This window comes from Sander vitreus, chromosome 19 (assembly GCF_031162955.1).
Source record: "Sander vitreus isolate 19-12246 chromosome 19, sanVit1, whole genome shotgun sequence".
NCBI classification, from domain to species: domain Eukaryota; kingdom Metazoa; phylum Chordata; class Actinopteri; order Perciformes; family Percidae; genus Sander; species Sander vitreus.
The window spans coordinates 2090496-2111633 of record NC_135873.1 but is presented as its reverse complement, the minus strand read 5'-3'; the positions used below and the strand labels follow the sequence as shown (position 1 = coordinate 2111633).

The 21138-nt window shown below is 40.7% G+C and overlaps 1 protein-coding gene across 1 annotated transcript in view; it reads right to left on the bottom strand.

The window, feature by feature from the left end:
- LOC144534457 (dachshund homolog 2-like) overlaps positions 1-21138 on the bottom strand; it is a 98186-nt gene that overhangs the window by 45352 nt on the left and 31696 nt on the right. Inside the window, exon 2 of the mRNA XM_078276390.1 lies at positions 290-405. Within this exon, the coding sequence (XP_078132516.1) occupies positions 290-405 (116 nt within the window). The remainder of the gene's footprint in view (positions 1-289; positions 406-21138) is intronic.

The following is a 21138-nucleotide window of genomic DNA, read 5'->3' as shown; positions in this document are numbered from 1 at the left end:
TGTAATGAAATTTCCACAAGGCGTTCCTGAGATATCGCATTGACAAAACTGAAAGATTAAATGTTCCTTTATTTAGCCAGTTAAAAATGAATTAATTTCCCGGAGGAAAGCAGGCTTTTTTTCACTTTAAATCATTGAAAAGTTGACGTTTTGGAGAAACATGTATTGCCCCAGTTAAATAAACGAGTGAATAAATAAATCCAAGGAGGAGTTGAAGGAATAAGACGAGAAAGAAAGAGTAAAAAATACATGAAAAACTATCATTCATCCATCACTCTCCCTCTCTTACCGGTGTGTGAGAGCAGGTTGGGGGACAGCAGGCCGGGGAGGCCCGGATGGAGCAGCCTGGGGCTTTCCTGGATCCCTGCACCAGAACAACGCTTCGGAGGACGGCCCGGACGAGAGCTGGAGGGGGGAGAGACAGAGAGAGACGGCAAGATTAATTACTATGACACAGAATTAGATTCAGAGTGCTGAGTACAGAGAGGTGGAGGGATCATTTGGGTCTGTATCTGATTGATAACTCAATTCAGCTACGCTTGAATATTCAGCTTGGATTTGATTTCATTAAGTTTAGTTTTCTTATTCATCTCGAAAAATCAACATACTTTTAAAAGAGAAAAAAAAGGGAAAAAACGCACAAAGATAAAACACAATCATATACAAATCAATCCGATTCCATCAAAGAACAAAAAAAAGGGATGAGTTTGAGAAGGAGCAGGCAGAAGCATAATGCTTATACAGTCCTGCCCCTACTTTACAATATCATATGATTACAGGAAAAAAAACAGGTAGCTATGCATATACAGCATACAAAAAATCATACAATAACTTACAATAATACAACAACATACAACTATACACTGTGTGTGCATTCCCATTCATATTTTTCAGGTCACCTTTCTGTAATGGTCAAGTACTGTTTTCTTGAATCTATTTTTAAACTGTATAATATTATGGCTCGGTTTGATAGTCACATCTTTTTAATATAGTGTGTCAAGTTTTGAGTAACTAAATAAAAAATGAAACAATATTTGTATTTATAGTTAGTTTATTTCAAGCAGGCTAGTGGACACAAGTAATCAAGTGACCGATGATTTATATTTACATTATTTACACTTTTAATATAATGTGTTTTGATGATAAAACCTTTATTTAAATTGTATGAAAATAAAAAAAATATATATATATATCTGGTATACTGTTGGTCGGGCATCACTTTCAGCAGTCGAAGCTGACAGCTGGATTTTCCAGCAGGTCGCTCCAACGTAATCAAATCACAAACTGACAACACACAGCGCACAGTAGTTTCACTTTCAGCGGCCGCCATACTGGAAGACAGGGATTGGCTGATTTCAGGACAGTTCAATGAAACCTGATTGGTCGTTCTTATAGTCGGTGTCTCCGGGAGCAAGATGAAGCGATCTTTTCTATGTGACATTTTCACACCTCGAAGTACCACAACCAGCAGAAAAATATATCCCCCATTTAAGACGACAAAAGCGCTCCGATCTTTATCAACTTGTTCCGTTCTGACAACAGAGGAAGAATCCTGATGCAAGATATGGAAACTACTATTTGATTTGTGATGAATCTGTGATAGTGACATACAATTTAATAAAACACTTTAATCTTAATTTAACAGCAGATACATTTATTTCAAAATGCTTTTAAATACCATGAACCTTTATTTTGTAGTCAGCATCCAGCTGCTTCACAATAAAAGCCCTTTAACAACCAAGGTTGTTGCTAAATTCTGGGAATGTGGAGGTTTAAGCAATCTTTTACATTCCGCGTAATTGGTATCTTTTAGGCTGATTCCAGTATTTTTTTAGCTTAATTTGCTTACTTTTAGTTCAAATAAATCAATGATTCAGAAATGGGTGAAAGGGCCTTCTGTGTATAATTCACAAACAATTTCCAAGAAGATTTACTGAAAATAATCAACTTATTTGTGACTTATTATAGGGGGTTATTATTGGGGAATATGATTGAACAGCTAACTAACAAATATAACAAATAAAAAATCCAAGGAATTAAAACATTTATGAGACTTTCTTGACTTTCTTTTCTCCTGACCTCAGTCGTTCTAAAATCTTGGCTACAACCCTGCTAAAAACAAGATTCTTTGCAGCTTGAAGACTTTTACAGTGAAGAAGCATCGGACAGAAGATTTACGGTTGCCAAATGATGGCTTTAAAGACGAAAAGACAGGGACAGAAAAGGAGGCATTCACGTTGACTGGGGCTAAATATGCTAACACTGATGTAAAACAGTGTCTCACACTCACACAAGCACAATAATACATGTCCTACATGTGCAAGTGAGCCTGAATGCACATCCACAACACAAGCATCCCTCTCTATTTCTGTCACACACACACGCACAATAACCTACTGTATTATGCATGTGCACGTAGGCATAAATAAACACACACAAACAGAAGAATACAGTAACTGCACATGTGCGATGAAACACAAAGGAAGCCACACACACATATACACACACACACACACACACACACACACACGAGGTGTGCATACAGGCCAACTCTCTGCAGGGTGGCTAAGTAACAGATGGCCGTCCAAAGTCATTTACACCTAGAGTGTGAGAGAGTGTGAGATAGAGAGAGGACCAAAGAACTAAAACCTGTACAAGACTTCACCACAGTTTCACCGGATGAAAATAGAATAAAGTAGAATAGAAGAAACCCAAAATGAAAACAGACTGGGACATAAAAACACAAGAATATAAAATAACTCCCCTATATTGAAGTTTTCAAAACCAAAAATACAACAGCAAACCTGTAATAAATAGAATAAATTTGGTTTTCTACTCCAACATGACTGGCTAATGTTAGCATGTCCAGCTACCTAGTTTACCTAGCTAATGTAATGCTAACTGAGCTAGCTAAACTACATTATTATTTTTGAAGCATTGTCAAGGCCTTTACACACTGAGAGCATTTTTTCGTGCAATTAATTCACATGTCTATATATATATATATATATATATATTTTTAACCACATGTTGGTTACCAAGAATTTTGGTCTGAAATAGTTACAGCAGCTAACCGATGCTGCTGGTTCACCTGAACTAGCTCACATTACAGCTTAGCCGAGAAAGACGGCATAAATGTCACACGTCACGTGCACGAGCCTCTCGTCCAAGAGTAGGTGGGTTGGCGGGTGTAGTTTGGTAGAAAGAAAATAATTCCTATATGAAACTGGCCACAACCAGGTCTGTGGATTATCTTGGGTAAATGGGTCATGATTTCTTAAAAGAGACAAGAGTTTTCCTAAAGCTTTTTGGCACTTTGAGCACCACAAGCCTAGTTCCATTAGATTGGAGAGAAAACAGACATCTCTACGGCCCATATCTCCAACACAACTCACAACAATCTAGATTGAAAAAGAGCACTACAGGTAAGAGACTTTTTTTTTTTTTTTTTTACTGTGACTGTGTCTTTAAAGGGAGGACAACTACTATCTTATAATTACTAGAATATAATCTAATAGAATGGAGTCAAATAATAGAGGGGATGTTGGTCTTTTCAGGAACATCAGAGTACATCGATCAGATCCCAGTGGGAGTGGTGGAAAGACGGGAGAGAAGAGGAAGTGTGTAAAAAGATGTGGAGAGAAAACATCTTGACAAGGTTTTGGGGTGTGATCGTGTACGTGAGAAAAAGACACAGACACACACACACACACACACACACACACACATAGAGAGAGAGAGAGAGAGAGAGAGAGAGAGAGAGAGAGGCAGAGGAGCATGAAGAAATGAAAACATGAACCTTCACTTTTCCTCTGAACTCTGCTTCACCCCTCCTTCTCTTCTCCTTCAATCTCACACACACACACACACACACACACACACACGTGTTTGCATTCAAATGTTAAAGCCCTTCCATCAACAAACCCCCCCCCCCCCTACCTTTCAACTTACACACACACACACACACACACACACACACACACACACACACACACACACACACACACAGTCACAATGGATACATGTTACAGTACCAGGTGTGTGTGTGAGTCTGTATTCATCTGCATCCATCCATGTGTAAGCAACATTAAGGTGTGTATGTGTATCCACGTGAATCCATGCCATGTATATGTGTGTGTGTGTGTGTGTGTGTGTGTGTGTGTGTGTGTGTGTGTGCAAAGGACACATGATATCGCCTTCTCATTAGCCTTACAGTTCTTTGTTCAGAGTAATGACTGCAGTGTGTGTGTGTGTGTGTGTGTGTGTGTGTGTGTGTGTGTGTGTATATGTGTGTCCCGTAGGGTTGCCATATGTTGGGCATTAATCCTCGTCAACGGTCCACTCTCCTTACTGCACCGAGCACAGGAACAAAGAGCAAGTCACCCACACACACACACACACACACACACACACACACACACACTCATATACATGCTGCATGTACACAGTTACACACTTGCACATAGATGCAAAGGCCTACACACACACACTGACCTACATTCATGTGTTAACCCTTAACCTAACTGCATTCAAACCCTTAAATAGAAACAAATTCGCTTGTCCCCCTCTGGCTCTCATTTCTTTACCGAAACACTTCCTTCTGATGTGAAATCATTACACGACAGGTAAGTCTGTGACCTTTGACCTCCTGGGCTCCTTACTTTCCCATAATCACACTGAGAGAGCTAAGCAGCCATCCACTGAAGTCTTTTCATTTCCTACCAGACACAGCAAACAGAGAAAACAACTAGTTTCAATTAGATTATTATTATTATATTACAAATAGTTATTTCCTCTGTGATCTGATTTCATCTCAAAAGCAAAGATAAACATATCTGTATCAAAGATTGCTTGACCGGAAAATCTGTAAACCTATGACATGTACAAAGAGTATAACTTTCATGGTTAACATCAGTAATGCAAACAGTGCTTTTACAACCAGCGGTCACTCAAAACTCATCAAACAGTCAGTGGCCTTCAGTATCTGATACGACACACAATGCACCCTTTAGCGTTCCTTTGAGACACACCGGGCTTTCAACTAACGACAATGTAATCCTGCAGCAATATTTCACCTAAAAGTGTGTGCGCCCCATGTAGGCTGGCTCGGGTTTGAATCCGCCCCACGTCCCTTTGCTGCATGCCGTCCCCACTCTCTCTCTCCCCTTTCCATTTCTTCAAGCTATCCTATCAATTAAAAGGTCATAAAAGCCAAAAGAAAAAAAAAAGGGTACCCTGCACAAGCCAAGGGGTCCTGACCAAAAGTGGCCTAAGGCCCTGACACGCAAAAGCAGACGGCCAAGAACTACTGTGGGATCGCCTTTGTCTGGGCCAAAAAAATTGCACTTGGACACACCGCAAAAACTACAGCTGACGGCCAACTATCATGTACATTCTACGCCTACGTGAGATGAAAAAACTCTCCATGCCAGCAGGCGGCTGTAATCTATTCGTCATTCAAAAAGGGAAACCGGATATAAATCTTTACAATCACTCCCCCGAAAGAACCAAGCAGGCCTGCCTTGTTGCGCGATCAAAATTTTCTTCAAAAGTAGCCTTTTTTTCCCCGTGTAGCTTGCTAGCTCGAGGGATTTTGAGAACGGCAACACACAGAGAGCGGAAGGTGAGGGACATCTGGAAATGTTACAAAAATATAAATGAGACACACAGCAGCTTCAATGTGTTTGCTGCTGATGTATTTTTTTGTTTTTTGATGACCTTTTAATTGGCTTAAAAACAACAAAAACATGCCACGAATGGAAAACATGAAGCTGACATTTCTCAAACACACACACACACACACACACACACACACACACACACACGCAGGCACGATGATCTGATGAGCCACCTTGAAGTAAGTCTTCCCACTTTGACACACACGCACCCTCGTCTGTCCTCCCAAATGGCCGTTTCTATGGCGACGGAGCCTTGATCAATACTCCGTCATTGGCTCTGATGGCCGGTCAGGGTCGGTCACACATACACATACACACACACACACACACACAAACAGGCATGGCGGTGAATAAGCACGGACTCTCTAACACGTTAGACAGATTGATTTAGCTCAGAACGAGCAGAGGTCACTCACTCACACACACACACACACACACACACACACACACACACACACACACACTCAGTTTATCAAAGCCTGGTGCAGTCAATACGAGGGGTAGCGCGAGGGGTCAACCCTCTTTAGCTAAAATCTTTCATCTTTTCTTTTATCTCTCCATCAGTTGGCTGATCTGTTTCTCCTCCTTGCTCTCTTCTTTTTTTGTTATTGTTCCTCCTCTCTTTCATTTATCGGTTTTCAGTTTCAATCCTCCGTCATCTTTAGATTCATATCTTTGTTCTCGTATTCAGTTTCCTTCTCTCCGGTTTTTTTCCTTCCATTCTCCCTCTCTTTTTAGGCTGACGTGTTTGTGGCTTTAAGTATACGACTGGTGCAGTAATTTGCATGCCTGAACCTTATTTTGAATTCATAATTTTGTTTTAATTCTTGAGATTTAATACAGTATTATTTTAAAGTTTGTCTCTTTGTCTGATCGGATTTTTTCCCATTTATTTTTTGGAATTTTTACATACATTTCATCATTTACTTTAGGCTTCATTTTGCTTCTTTATTTGACTTATTTGTCTTTTTTTGTATGCATATTCTCTCTAAATTTCCACTTTCTGTCCAATTTTAATGATAGATGGATGAAAAATGTGGTTGGCACTGCATTTCTCCTTTTTTAAACTTCTGGTATGCGTTTCTGTTATTTGGATTTCCTGATTGCTTTTTTGCACACATGGCTTCATTTTAAAATATTGAAATTTGAGTGTGGCGATCGTCTCAAAAGTATAATTTAATCATTTTTTTCGTTAGTCCCTTGGTTTTAAGACCTGCCGAGACAGATATTGGACCGACGTAACGTCTATTAAGATAGGGGTCGCTGTCACTTTCAAAAACTAAATAAAATGTGCTTTTTTCCTTTTTTGGTTATCACAATTTTGACCACGAGGTCCAAAATAATCCACCTACGAACATGCAAATATCATCATGAACATAAATCAAATCTAGGCACACTATTCACGTATCCAACTTGCTTCATTTGGTATATAAAGTCATCTGTCAGATTACAACACAAGTTTTATTGTTTACAATTCACAGAAGTAGTTTCACTTGTACACTAGACGTTGTACATTTGTATTTATTGTTGCTTTAATATATTTATACACACCTTTATTTTGTAGCTGTAGGGGAAATATACACTGACTTCTTGCCAAAAAAACATTTTAATTTCAGTTCAAAATCACAACTCTTTTTCTGCTTCAGTGTCACTTCTCTTTTTATCCATTGCTCCATTAATCTACCATATCTCTATCCATCTGCTGCGTCTCCCCCTGACTCCCTCCTTCATCTTCTGTCCTCCCCCAACTTGAGGTCAAATTATAAAGTCACAACCTCTCTATCGGTTATTTCTGTCTATCGTTCTTGCTTTTTCTCTTCTGTCTTTCTTTATTTCTGTCAAGAGGTCTCTCAGTCTGTTTTCTCTCTCTCTCTCTCTCTCTCTCTCTCTCTCTCTCTCACCTCCCTCTGTCTGTCTGTCTTCTGTCTCCCCTACACCTCTCGCCCATCATAAATCGTGTCACAGACGTACATCCTCTCTCTCTCTTTTTCTCTGTGTGTGTGTGTGTGTGTGTGTGTGTGTGTGTGTGTCTTTGTTTGTAGCAGAAGAAAGAGAACAATCTATTCTTTTTAAAGAGACACCAGAGAAATGGGATATATGTGTCTGTCCACACACACACACACACACACACACACACACACACACACACACACACACACACACACACACACCATAATCATGGATGCTCACGGACTCACGGAGTGAACGAGAGAGACAGATAGAGAGAAGAGAGAGAAAAAGAGAGATGGATGTTTACTTTCCTCTGGGCTTCCGCCTCTTTGATTGGACAGATGAATGACTTCATTGTGTGTGTGTGTGTGTGTGTGTGTGTGTGTGTGTGTGTGTGTGTGTGTGTGGGTGTCTCCTCCTGTCTTTCTTTGACAGAAGGAAAACGACGGAGAGAAAGAGAGAAGAAAACGAGTAGAACTAGACAGATATAAGGAGAGAGAGAGAGAGAGAGGTGGCCAATAATAAGTATTGATTGATAAAGGAAGTAGAGCGAAAATAATAAAAGAAAATCACCTTAAAATGCAGAATGGAGGGAAATAGGGAAACTGCATTGACACTTTTCTCCTCTTTTCATCTCTCTATTTATCTATTATCTTTCTCTGCTTATTAAAGTCATCCGTGTTTCATTCTGGATTTTTTTTCGTACATCTGTTACATGTTTATTTCTATCCATCCATCCATCCATCCATCCATCCATCCATCTTATTGCCCATCTATGATCTAGCTATCTCCATCCATCCATTAGTCTTTCTATCCATCCACTGTAACCATAAATTCATTAATTCATCTATCTATCATTTATAAAGCACTCTATCAATCAATGTATTAATCTACCATCCGCCTATCATGTGTCTGTTCATAGTCTGGATCACTGACAGTTCTTTTCCAGGATGTGTAGCTGGCACATCCGGCGCTGTTCGCTTCGGGAAACAACAAACTTATTAGTTATAGCCTAAATTTTGGATCATTCAACAAGGCAGGCCTGCTTGGATCTATCGGGGAATGATTGTAAAGATTTATAAAAGAATATGTGTACAGCGTTTACTCTCTAACGGGTCGTTTTGGGACCGATTGGTGGGATTGCTGTGGACGAAGTACACACGGCGATACGCTGGTAAGAGCTTAACGTGTAACATTGTATCCACCTAATTTAAATAGCTCACGTTACTGTATTGTGTGAACAATTAACTTCATTTAATATTGTATGTGGTGTTTTCTTTTGCGGGGTGCAAATGTTCCAGCAAAAAAAAAGTTCCTTCCCGAGACCATTTTGCAGAGCCACAGTCGCTGCGTCCAGAGCTTAGCGCCGCTATTTTGATTGTGATTGGTTTAAAGAAATGCAAACGACCCAGAGAGTTTTTTTCTCCTATCCTGGAGTATAAGTGTGGTATAGCCAGACCTTGCTCCACAGCGCTGTAAAGCTAGGGCTGGCAATGCGAAACTATTGTGTTCATAAATAATCACCACTTTCATCCATCCTTCATTTTTCTATTTACCGTATTGGCCCGAATACAAGACAGTTTTTCTTCTTCCTGTAAATACATCTGAAAAATTGTGTATTGTCTTATATTCGGTGTAGACTTTTTAATACACTGGCGAGCCGGTAGTGAGAGTGAACTGCGGCTCAGGCCACATATTTCTGTCTGAACATCCAGATAGTAGTAACCGAGCCGGATCAGAACGCAACAGGCATTCTGTTCTTTATATCCGAACCCGACCAGAGCCTGACACAGTTAATGTAAAGTAGTCTGGATCAACGGAAGTATACTGCCAAGATTGATTTTATTAAAAACAACAGCCTACCCTGGTTTGGCCCAGAGTGCGAAACATAAGAAACGTGCAAATGCTAGGTTTAAGTATGCCGTACACTTTATTAAAAGAAATGAGCTGGCTATGAGGGCCAATTCCATGGCCAATAAGCTTTGGCAGAATAATGTTTGTGAATTCTGGAAAGAAGTCAAGGTTATCAATAACAGTAAGATGCCCTTGCCATCTAGTATTGATGGGACTACTGGGTCTGAAAATATTTCTCAACTGTGAAGAAAACATTATAGTGATATATTTAACTGTGTTAAAAGTGATGAATTTAATGGTGATGATCTTTCCAACAATGATGGTGAGGTTATTAGACCTGATGACTGTGAGAAATTGGCAGTTAACAAAGCATGTGTCCTTGACCAAATAACAGCAGAACATGTTAAGTATGCTAACAGAAGACTCAGTGTTACTTGCTATGTGTTTTTCTGGATTATTAATGCATGGTATACTACCTGATTCTATGTTATCTGTGCTACTAGTGCCTGTAATCAAAGACAATACCGGTAAAATAACCAGCATAGAAAATGATAGACCTATTGCCCCGGCTAGTATACTTTCCAAAGTGTTAGACGGTATTTTGCTGGATAGGCTACAAGAATACCTCATAACTACTGACAATCAATTTGGTTTTAAAAGTAAACATAGCACAGATATGTGTATATATGCCCTGAAGGAAATTGTCAGTAAGTATAGAAGACATAACACTAACATATGTATGTGTTTTCTGGATGCATCAAAAGCCTTTGAACTTTTGGTACTCACATCAAACCATGCCGGTAAGATGGGGTAAGAGTATATCTGCAACCTTTTTAGTGACTACTGGGGTTCGACAAGGTGGAATACTTTCACCTCTTCTCTTTAATTTGTATATGGATAGGATCTTTCTAAAAAGTTAAAAAAGAGTGCAAAACTGGATGTATGGTCATGTATCATGCTGATGACTTAGTCGTCATGTCTCCGTTTAGTGCTGGCCTACTAAAACTCTTCTAAAAAGTGTTGTCATGATTGCAAAAACCAAGGAGGATCAGGGGCAAGTTTTCCTTCCTTTTTTTATGGCAAACCAAGCACTAAATGTGGTAAACAAAGTGAGATATTTGGGTCACATCATCAGAAATGATTTATGTGATGATGATGATGTTCAGCGCCAGTGTTGCAAACTGTATGCACAAGCCAACATGCTGGCACGCAAATTTCACATGTGCACAGATGATGTTAAAACTGCCATTTTTAGAGCCTACTGTACTCCACTCTATACAGCCCACTTGTGGTGCAGCTATAGTAAGGCAAAAATGAGAAAGCTTCAGGTGGCATTTAATGACGCATTCAGACTCTTTCTCAAACTGCCAAGATGGACAAGTGCAAGTCATATGTTTGTGACTAGCAATGTTCCCACCTTTCATGCCGTTTTTAGAAATTGTATGTATACATTTATGAGTCGCTTAACTTGTTCAAAAAATTTAATTATAGTGGCTTTGGCTGACCCCACACAGAGTGACACCAGGTACACTTCTTGCTTTTGGAAACATTGGATCAAATGTCTGCATATGTTTTACTCACTTTGATCTTATGAAATTCAATCTTTTTGTCTTGTCTGTGTTGTTGTGTTTTGCATGTGTTTGTACTGATATGGACCTGTGTGTCTGAAATAAGGTTGACTTGAATTAATATGCGTTTTTATTTAAAATATATATATATATTTTCTTTATTAAAAACATTCGTTCATCAAAAAGTCTTTTTCCAAAAATGAGTCTTAAAAAATAGGGGGTCATCTTATAATCGGGCCAATGTGGTATATATATATGCACCCCAAACCTTCCATTTATTCATCCATCCCTTTTTCTGTCCATCCACCTACATACCTACCTACCCATCTATCTGTCCATTTATCCGTCCATCCACTGTATCCATTCCTTCATCATCCATCCCCCTCTCTCTCTCTCTCTCTCTCTCTCTCTCTCTCTCGAGGAACAGGTGTGCTACGGGCCAGGAGACAAAAACACTCCTGCATTTTTAACCAGCACCTATTAAATATTAAACACTGCGCACACACACACACACACACACACACACACACACACACACACACAGAGGGGACAGCACACAATCGCTGACGAGACAAGTTATACAGGTCGATGGGCTAACGTGTGTCTGCATGTCTGCGCGTGTGTGAGTGTGTGTGTGTGTGTGTGTGTGTGTGTGTGTATGTGTGTGTGTGTGTGTGTGTGTGTGTGTGTGTGATGGCTTTAAGCGTCATTACCTTACTTCCTAGGCATGTGGGCATACACACACACACACAGAGAGAGGCAGGGATAATTCATACACGGTGTACTCACATGTTAGCATTTAAGAGCTAAAACTATAACAGACTCCATGTTCTCTCTTTCACTCCCTCTCCCCCCTCCCTCCATCTCTTTGAAGTGCTCCATAACAAACTGTAACAACAGGAAGTTTTCAATGCGCCACATTGGGAAGGAATGTCACATATGGAGAGAGAGAGAGAGAGACATGAACAGAGGGTAGATAGATAGATGTAGCCCCAGTTTAAGCCTTTTATACAGAGGTGCCTGTAACCTCAGCAAAGCTTTGGTACATGACTGATCATTTATTTTTTGTGGCAGTAAACACAACACATGGGCACAGCGATAACTGTGCCACATTCGGAGCTTAACGACATATGTTGTGCTGACGAACTGCGACAAGATGAACAGTATGGCTACGACTATGTACTGGAACTTTTTCACAGACAACAATACTCACACAGTGAAGGGCCAATAATGTGCTTTTTAGTGACGGTCAAAGCTCCACCAGACTCCCTGTCTTTCCAGCGGAGCATGCTAACGCGCTAAACTAAGATGGTGAACATGTTAAACCTGCTAAACATCAGCACGTTAGCCCAAAAGGATTAGCATTACAGTGCAAACACTCTAGTAGCATCGCTAACCAGTTAGCAAGCAGCAGAGTGTCTCACGGTGTTGATCTTTGCTCAGAGGAGAAACACGTAAGAATGATGGCGAGAGAGAGAGGGCAGAGAAGGAGGGATGAAAGTAATGAGTAGAGACGTGTGACACATGAACGAGGGAGGGAGGGGAAGGAAGAGTGATGGAGGTGGGAGACAAAAATGAAGAAGGGCAGTAAAGAAAAGAAAGAAAGACTTGCCCCAACCATCAAATCAATCCCATCCCCCTTTTTTCCCACCATCCCTCCATCTCTTCTCAACTGTAGTTAATTTTCTGCCCCTGTGACTCTCCATTGCTCACATCCGTCCACCCTCCCTCTTCTTCTTCTTCTTCTTCTTCTTTTACCTGTCCTTTCCTCCCTCCCCTGTCTCTCTATCAATCTCTTCCTCCCCCCTCTCCATCTCCCTCCCTCTCTCTCCATCTCTCTCTCTCTCCCCCCCTCTCTCTCTTTGCAGTTAAGTCAGTGTAATGTAAATGATGTGCCATCGATCGGCCCTGACAGTGCAAGGACGCTCACCTCTCCTCGTCCTCCTCCTCTTCTTCTACAGCGTCCTGTCATCTATCTCTCTTTCACACCCCTCCCTCACTCTCTCTCTCCTCGGCTGCTCTTTCCTCTAAAATCTTTTATCTCTCTCTCTCTCTCTCACACACACACTGTATTTCCATGCCTCTCTCCCTTGCTTGCCCGCTGCCTCCCACGCCTGTCATCTTTCATCTCTCCCTCTCCCTTCATTTTCCTCTCTCCGTCTTTCACCGGCCATCATTTATGTCTCTCTCTTCCTCCATTGTTCTCTCAGAGCATCTGCTCTCTCTCTTCCTACCTATACCATCTTTTATCTTAGCCTCTCTCTCTCTCTCTCTCTCTCTCTCTCTCTCTCTCTCTCTCTCTCTCTCTCTCTCTCTCTCTCTCTCTCTCTCTCTCTCTCTCGCCCGCTAGCTTCACTTAAAGGAACACTTTTTCATAAAAAAAAAAGAGGTCCAACTAGGGTCCCATTAAATCACTGTGGGTCTCAACCATATCTTTTAGAAATTATGTTTGAATAATAATAAGTTAAGTTCAAGCTGTTTCATGCTTCTTGTGGTTGGCCTGGTGGCTTTGGCACGCACGGTCCTGCCATACTAATTGTCAAAATGGACCTCCTTTCTTCTGCAGGCTTCCTCTGCTGTTGTAGACTAGTCTACTTTGTGAAAACTTCTATTTAAATCGGCGTATTCACACTTCCGGGTCCTGTAGCAGGCCAATCACTGCAACGCGGTCTGTGTTGTTACAAAATCTTGGCCTGCCTGACATGAATAAATTAATATACTGTAATTAAAATATGTTTTTTTTAAACACATACGACACACTAATGAATCTTATCAAATTCAAATTAGATTTTTTAAATGCCCAAAATAAATACATATATAATTTGACTAACTATTAAAAATCAATCTCATTACAAAATAAAAGTAATTTAATTAATATAAAAATAAATGTCGTAATTGCACTTACAATTGTCATTATTAAACATTACAACAATATTCTTAACAATATTACTATTAGTATATAACATATGAATATAACTGTATTAAGATGATTCTCAGCTTATCACGTTTCCTCTCTGCTTGTTTTTTTCATGATTTAGATTTTTTCTTCTTTATATTGTCCTATATATTGTCCTCTGAATCTTCTTCTCTGTTTTCTTTCCCTCTCTCTCTCATCTCTCGTCCTCCTTCGTTTTCCTCCTTCTTCCTCACACTCCCTCTTTCCTTTCTCCTTATCCAAATAGAGGACACAGACAATCCAATAAACGCCCACGCTCTCAACAGCTGGAGTGTGTGTGTGTGTGGGTGTATGTGTATGTGTGTGTGTGTGTGTGTATATATATATATATATGTGTGTGTGTGTGTGTGTGTGTGTGTGTGTGTGTGTGTGTGTGTGTGTGAAGCGACGAGTCAGCAGAAAACAAGGATGACACCCTCAGCGCTGGACAGGAATGTCACGGAAAAAAAAGAGAGATGAAGAAATAGAGAGAGAGAGAGAGAGAGAGAGAGAGAGAGAGAGAGAGAGCGAGAGGATAGATGGGAGAGAGAGAGAGGAAGGGCATGAGGAAGGAGAGAGAGAGAGAGAGAGAGAGAGAGAGAGAGAGAGAGAGAAGAAGAAGAAGAAGAAGAAAACTCTGGGGACTTAGAATGACACATGCAGTATTACTCACCGCCTCCATACATCACACACACACACACACACACACACACACACACACACACACACACGTCTCTTGAGCACAAACAAACACACAAGGACACCAAAAAAGACAACCCACCCTCACTTTCTCCCTTTTTCCAGCCTCATAAATGGTTTAGCTTTAGGTGTGGACAAGAAGATCAAGCTCTTCAAAAATCAGGTTAATAACGATCAGAAATTTTTCACGATCACTAGCCAGGTTTCTATTCAAATTTAGCGCACATTTTTAACCAAAATGTTTAGAAATTGGCCACGGGTTGGCTGCATTCATTTCACCGCAACCCACTTCTGGCGGGTCTGGCGAGCTTTGGACCTACTACGGAGAAGGCCTATCTCAGAAGCGGCTCAACGCGCTAAAAACGGTAACACAAGGAAACGCAAATAAGCGCGGCATGGTTTGGCTCGTCGCCGCCAGAAGTCCCAATGAAAAAATCCTATTTGACTAAAATAGAAGATAAAGCAGGGTATGCTTTCGAGCATGGCTACCTTGTGATTGCCAAGTCGCTAACACAGCGCCGTGCATATGGGTGTCTGCATATCCACCCCTCGCTCCTCCCAAGCTCCATAACTCAACGCTTCAACGGTAGTCCACAAACCAATGGGTGACATCACAATGGCTCCATCCACTTCTTTTATACAGTCTATGGTGTGAACACAAACTGGACTAGAACTAAAAATTGGCCTTTTCAAGTGGGCCTGGGGTACTTCCCAGGTCGTTAAATTGCATCCACGCTTCCTTCACTTGCTTCCCTTCCTCGCGTCTAAGTCCGTCCTACCGATGAAGCACGGGAGAGACGGAGGAAATCATGGGAGGAGAGCGGAAACAAGGAAATGTGTTTTTAGAGGGATGAGGCGTCCTTTCCTCTGAAGCGTCACGTGAATTCATCAACTGTTTGGGCGCCGTTAGCAGCGGCTTTCAGCTTGCACGGCTTCCAGGAAGGCTGGTCTCGTGTATCCTCGCTCATAGCTCTTCAGAGATCGCTCCTTTATCCAGGAGATTTCAAAAAAAGAGATTGGGGAAGCTGCCCTATAGCCGATTGCAGCGCACTGCCACAGAAGAAATGCGGGGAGACATGGGGATCCTCCCACACCGACTGGCTGTCCCTGATCTAACCGTTGACTACGGTAATGTGGTCGAAATCATGCCAATGGATTTTCTGATTGCCAGGGAGCCTCTATGAAAAAAGAGTAGGCTAAGAACAGTCAAAACTTTGTATAAATCTGACTGTGTTTTTTTTCTTTTGCCCAGACCAAACGAACTGAACTACAGGTGTAAAAGAGAACTTTAGCCTCGTAAGAACAAAGCGGCCATATTTGTCAAAACAGTCTCATCAAACCACACTTCCCACCAGATGGGGGCAGCAAAGCAGCGTTTGGTTGTTTGCCAACATGCATGAAGAAGTTCCACTGTTGCGATTCTCAGCGTGAAACATTTTAGTGGGAACAAAAACCCTGTTTGACACAAAAACCGTGAACCGCACATGGTCTAAATCCAAGACAAATCCCTCACATAGACAGAGACACTGGCACGAACACACCAGGCAATCTTGGCACAACACACACACAAGAGTCAGAAAGTAAGCCTGGATCCTAAAGTAAGTCCAGTTTTATGACTAGTGTATAACACCAACAGCTGAATCAATATTAGTTTACACTGGGTCACAGTGGACACACACACACATTGAATCTCCCAGAATATATTATTATTGCAGATTCACACACACACACACACACACACACACACACACACACACACACTTATTCTATTACACCCTTGTGGTGGGTCGGCTTGGCCATGTAAGGAAACACACAACTAGCCATTATAAAAGTGATAACAGTAATGTAATAAAACACACACACACACACACACACACACACACACACACACACACACACACACACAGGGCTGGTTATTATAAAAAATGATAAACATTCAAAGAGTTGTTAAGTTTTACAGTGATGAACTAACATATCAACTTTATTAACGGCTGACTGTTCTCGTTCTCAAGCTCTGTGGTAACACGCCCATTTTAATTTCCCCTTTTTTCATCCCCCCCTTCACAACAGCTGATGTGAAGTCAGAAACATTAAACTGCTTTATGGCGACAGAGTGACTTTAAGAAGAGACTTCCAGAGTTGGACGTCTTTCAGCAGCAGGAACACTCGGGCCAGGAAGAAAAGTCATAGTTTCCATTGATAATCACAGAAAGAAAGATGGCTTATCTGTAAAACTGAGACACTTGGAATTATTTACAAGGTCTAATGTCGGAGAAAAAGGTTGAGAGTTTCATTTTAGAGGCTTACTGTGTCATAGCACCTTATCTCCTTTTACTTTGTCACGTTAGGGTTGGTCGGGGAAATATTTTAAAATCATCATCAATAACCTTTTAGTGGGATCTAATTTTGATGATTAGGGCTGGATCTTGAACCTCAACACTGACCGAAATTTTGTCTGTGTCACCAAGTTTGAAACTCCGGTCGGATTCGTAATCTTGTTGACTTATTACTTTTATCAAAAGTTCCTGATTTTGGAGAAGCAGGCAGGAGTACCGACACGGAAGCTAAGAAACGTACTGCTGTGGACGGGGGCAGCAGCTAAAACGCATTTTAGAAACCTAAAAAAATGAATATCAGTTTAAGTGTACATTATATTTTGAATATTTGCACAGCTTTACCTTGCCTTCAGACAGCCCTTTACGACCAGGAACTGAAGCCGTTATCTCTGCTCTCTTCAAAGCCGCCAGACTCCTTTCACAGACTCATTTTACCTCGCAGAACAAGGGTATTTTGTTGGTTAGTTTTGTTAGTTCACAAAAAAACTAACCAATGGAGGCAGCGGTAGACCGGAAACTCCTGTGTCCTGCGAAGTTAAATTACTGTTTTTGTCAAAGGAGTCTGGTGGCTTTGAAGAGAGCGAAACAAGGGGTGTCAGTTCCCCGTCAGAGAGGGCTGTCTGACGGTGGTCTTGCTTTACTACTAAAAAATTCAACAGCTACTTGAAGCACGATAACACGCGTTTACTGTATGAACGAGAAATCGAAGCTTCATCTTTCTCTAATTTAAATCCACCACATTTTTTATAGCTTCTGATTAACTGAATAGAGTAACAGCCAAAACCTCCTTTTGATAAAGGTTATTATAAAATATCACGTACACGGTGACCTTTAAAGACCTCTGATTAGGACCAGACGTCTCCGGCAAAGACAAGTACCATAATATCCCCTCGAGCTACGGAGGCCTGTAGATGACACAAACAATAAAGATCACATTTCCCCCAACAGAGAGAGAATTAATCTGGCTAATTAGAGCAGAGATCCAGGAGAAAACGTCCAGCGAGGAGGCAATATATCACCGCGCTAACTGCTGGAGACAATAAAAACTGCTTTGTCATTTGCTTTTTTTGGCAAGAGAACAGCAGCTTTTCATCGCTCGTAGGTTAAATATTCAGCTGTCTGTGATGTGGAGTCCGGCTTCAAAACAGGAAGTAAGGCCATAAACTGCAGCTGGTGGAGCAAATTAATGACCCGCTCTTGTTGATCAACGGTCTCCAGCAGAGATATAATAGTCATATTGTTCAATTGGCTCATTTAAAAACGGAAAACATGTATGACTGTGTTCTTTAACTACACAACCTGTTTGATTTGAACTGCCAGAAGAAAGTCCAGCAGCCAGTTTGCAGCTTCTTTACAAGGCTGTCAATGGTATTTGATTACACATAGATCATATCACTTAATAAGGCTGTTAACTCTCTTATCAATTAGTTAGTGGGACAAGGGAGAAGGGATTATTAATATTGTTCTTGGGTCATACATACACTTCAAAAGTACAACTTCACCTCTGTGTTTATCTGTCTTGATCTGTTATTAAATAACAGACATTTATGTAGCTGGCGTTAATAAAGACTTAGGTTTGCTTGCTTGTAACAATTATGTTGGTCAATATTGAAATCACGATTATTTAACACGATTACTCATTGACTTTTTGGAAAGATGTTGCATTTATTGAACTTCCAAAACAGTTAAACAGTTAAACAAATCAGCAGAGAAAACACCTTGAACCGTGAAATTCCACAATACTTTTACTGATTGAACTTTTGGAATCCCCCTTAAAATAAATAATATTAAAAAAATATATTCAATTGTTGTCTGAGTGAGTTTAGCCTTCGGGAGGGGCGAGAGTGCGCGTCACTCAGAACACAAGACAAAATAAGAGTTTACTTGCAAAACAAATGTTTTTCTCGATTGTATTGTTTATTGTGATCGTCAGGAGCCAAAATTGTTCTTTTCTTTGTTCAAGTTTTGGAACTACAACTCCCATAATTTGTGGAGTTTTGAGGGGGCATATGGATTGAGTGAGTTACACTACGGGCTATATTTCTGTAGCCTATATTGGTTTACATTTTTTGTATCATTAGAAGTACAGTAAGTCGGATTGGTTTTTATAAGTTCCTGTTTGCACTCACAAATGTCCAGACAACTATCACTGGATGACTTTGATACTGAAGAACACTTCAAAATGTGATGATTCTAAAGTTCTGCAGTTGTAAGGATCTTCTTTTTTTCTATGATTTCTAAGCCAATTAATTGACGTTTATGTGATGGCGTTCACTCATGCTTAACATGTAAGATTCGTGCTCTCTTAATTCCTCACTTTGACACCTAGAAACATACAACTAACAGAAAACAAAAACTCTATTTTGCATGTTTTTAATTTCCTTAAAGTTCCTAGAAAGTGTCCTGAAGATAATTAACTACATTATTTGGTATTAATCATAAGAAATTTAAGACAAAGACAATTTCCTTGAAATAACTGCTCTATTTAAACCTAGGAAAATAAGAACTCATTTTACATTTTAATTATTGGAATCTTTATTGCTGTATATGTTCAATTATGTGCATGCATGTCTACATATTTAGTCTTTTTGAATCACTGACTAAAAAACTTAAAAGCAAATAATTGGAAAATGACTTAAGATGTTGTAGATAAGTACCTCTCAATGTGTCAAATATACTAAATAATTGAAAGTGTACCAACTGAAAACTCTTAAGCATCAATTTATATAATGCTTTCCAGGAAACTTCCTAAGAAATTATGAGGGAATCCTGCAAGTATTGCAGTAAAATATTTTATGTAAAAGCAACTAAGACATCCATGGTCTAGCTACAGGTTGATTATTATCGGATAAAGAGAAACAAAACTGAGTCAAAACGTGAGTCAAATGCTCATGTCCACGCATTTCCTGTTGCAGTGGATATATTAGCTCAGAGTGATGCAATGTCTCATTTTAGCAGCCATCCTGGAACATTATGCTCCAAAACACAATCTGCTTAATGCAAAATGACACCGTTTCTGCCATCAGGGGATTTCAGCAGGTCTCCGAACCAGGAGCGTTGTCATTCTGCATTAAAGGACACAACGCGTGCTGGAGCATGGTGGTGTGAGCTCCGAAAGGAGGAAATGAGGAGCTGTGTTGGCTACTAATGGACTCATAACACTGCCGGTTACAACTTTTAACGGATGGGATGTTACTAATGTTTAGAGCGTTTACATGACCACTTCCTGGACAAACCGATGTTACCTCGAGTTCTCCAACAGAAACATGGATATTGTGGCATGGAAACACCAGATCCAGGTTTCTGATCTATCTTGTCTACAGGTGCTTCTTCTTCAGTTGGATTTAAGCGTGATTTTTGCATCTGTGTTAAATCTACGCCGTGGCTACGTACATAGGTACGTGGAGACACGGACCCATACGTCGGACCCTACGCCGTGACTTGGTAGCGTTGCATTTCCTCCAACTCATTTCCTGGTTCTCAGGGGAGACACTTTGTTTCTCCCACTATGACTCTGGAGTCGCTACTCGCTCCGAAGCTAATCGCCATCACGCTCTCACTCACTCCCCACACACACACACACGCGCGCGCACACACACACACACACACACACACGTCGGCCCTGCTATTCTCTTAAAGAGATCAACGCACACACCAACGCATGTATAAACTTCAGGCCACTTACGTAGGCTACGGAGAAAGCTCTGTGAGGAGCCTCCGCAGGACCGTAAATCAAGATTTAGGGGGCTTTCACACCTGCCTCGATTAGTTCGGTTGAAACCCACTAAAGTGCGTTTCCCTCCTTGGTGTGGTTCGGGTGGGCAGGTGTGAATGCAGAAATCGCATTTTGATGCGCACCAAAAGCGAAGCTAATAAGCGCTTTCAAACTCTGGAGTGGTTATTTTTGTGGTGAGAATGTGATCTGAACTTGAACAGACCCAACTGCTGGGCACGAAACCAGCTGCCGTCGTCGGGCATTTTGGTTCGTTTCACCAACTTGGATTTGGACCAGAGCAAACGGTGTGGTGTGAAAAGGAACCAAAATGCAAAAAAAAAACCCGGCTACATTGTATAATGTTGTCCTTGGTCTGGACTAAATGAACAGAACTACAGATGTA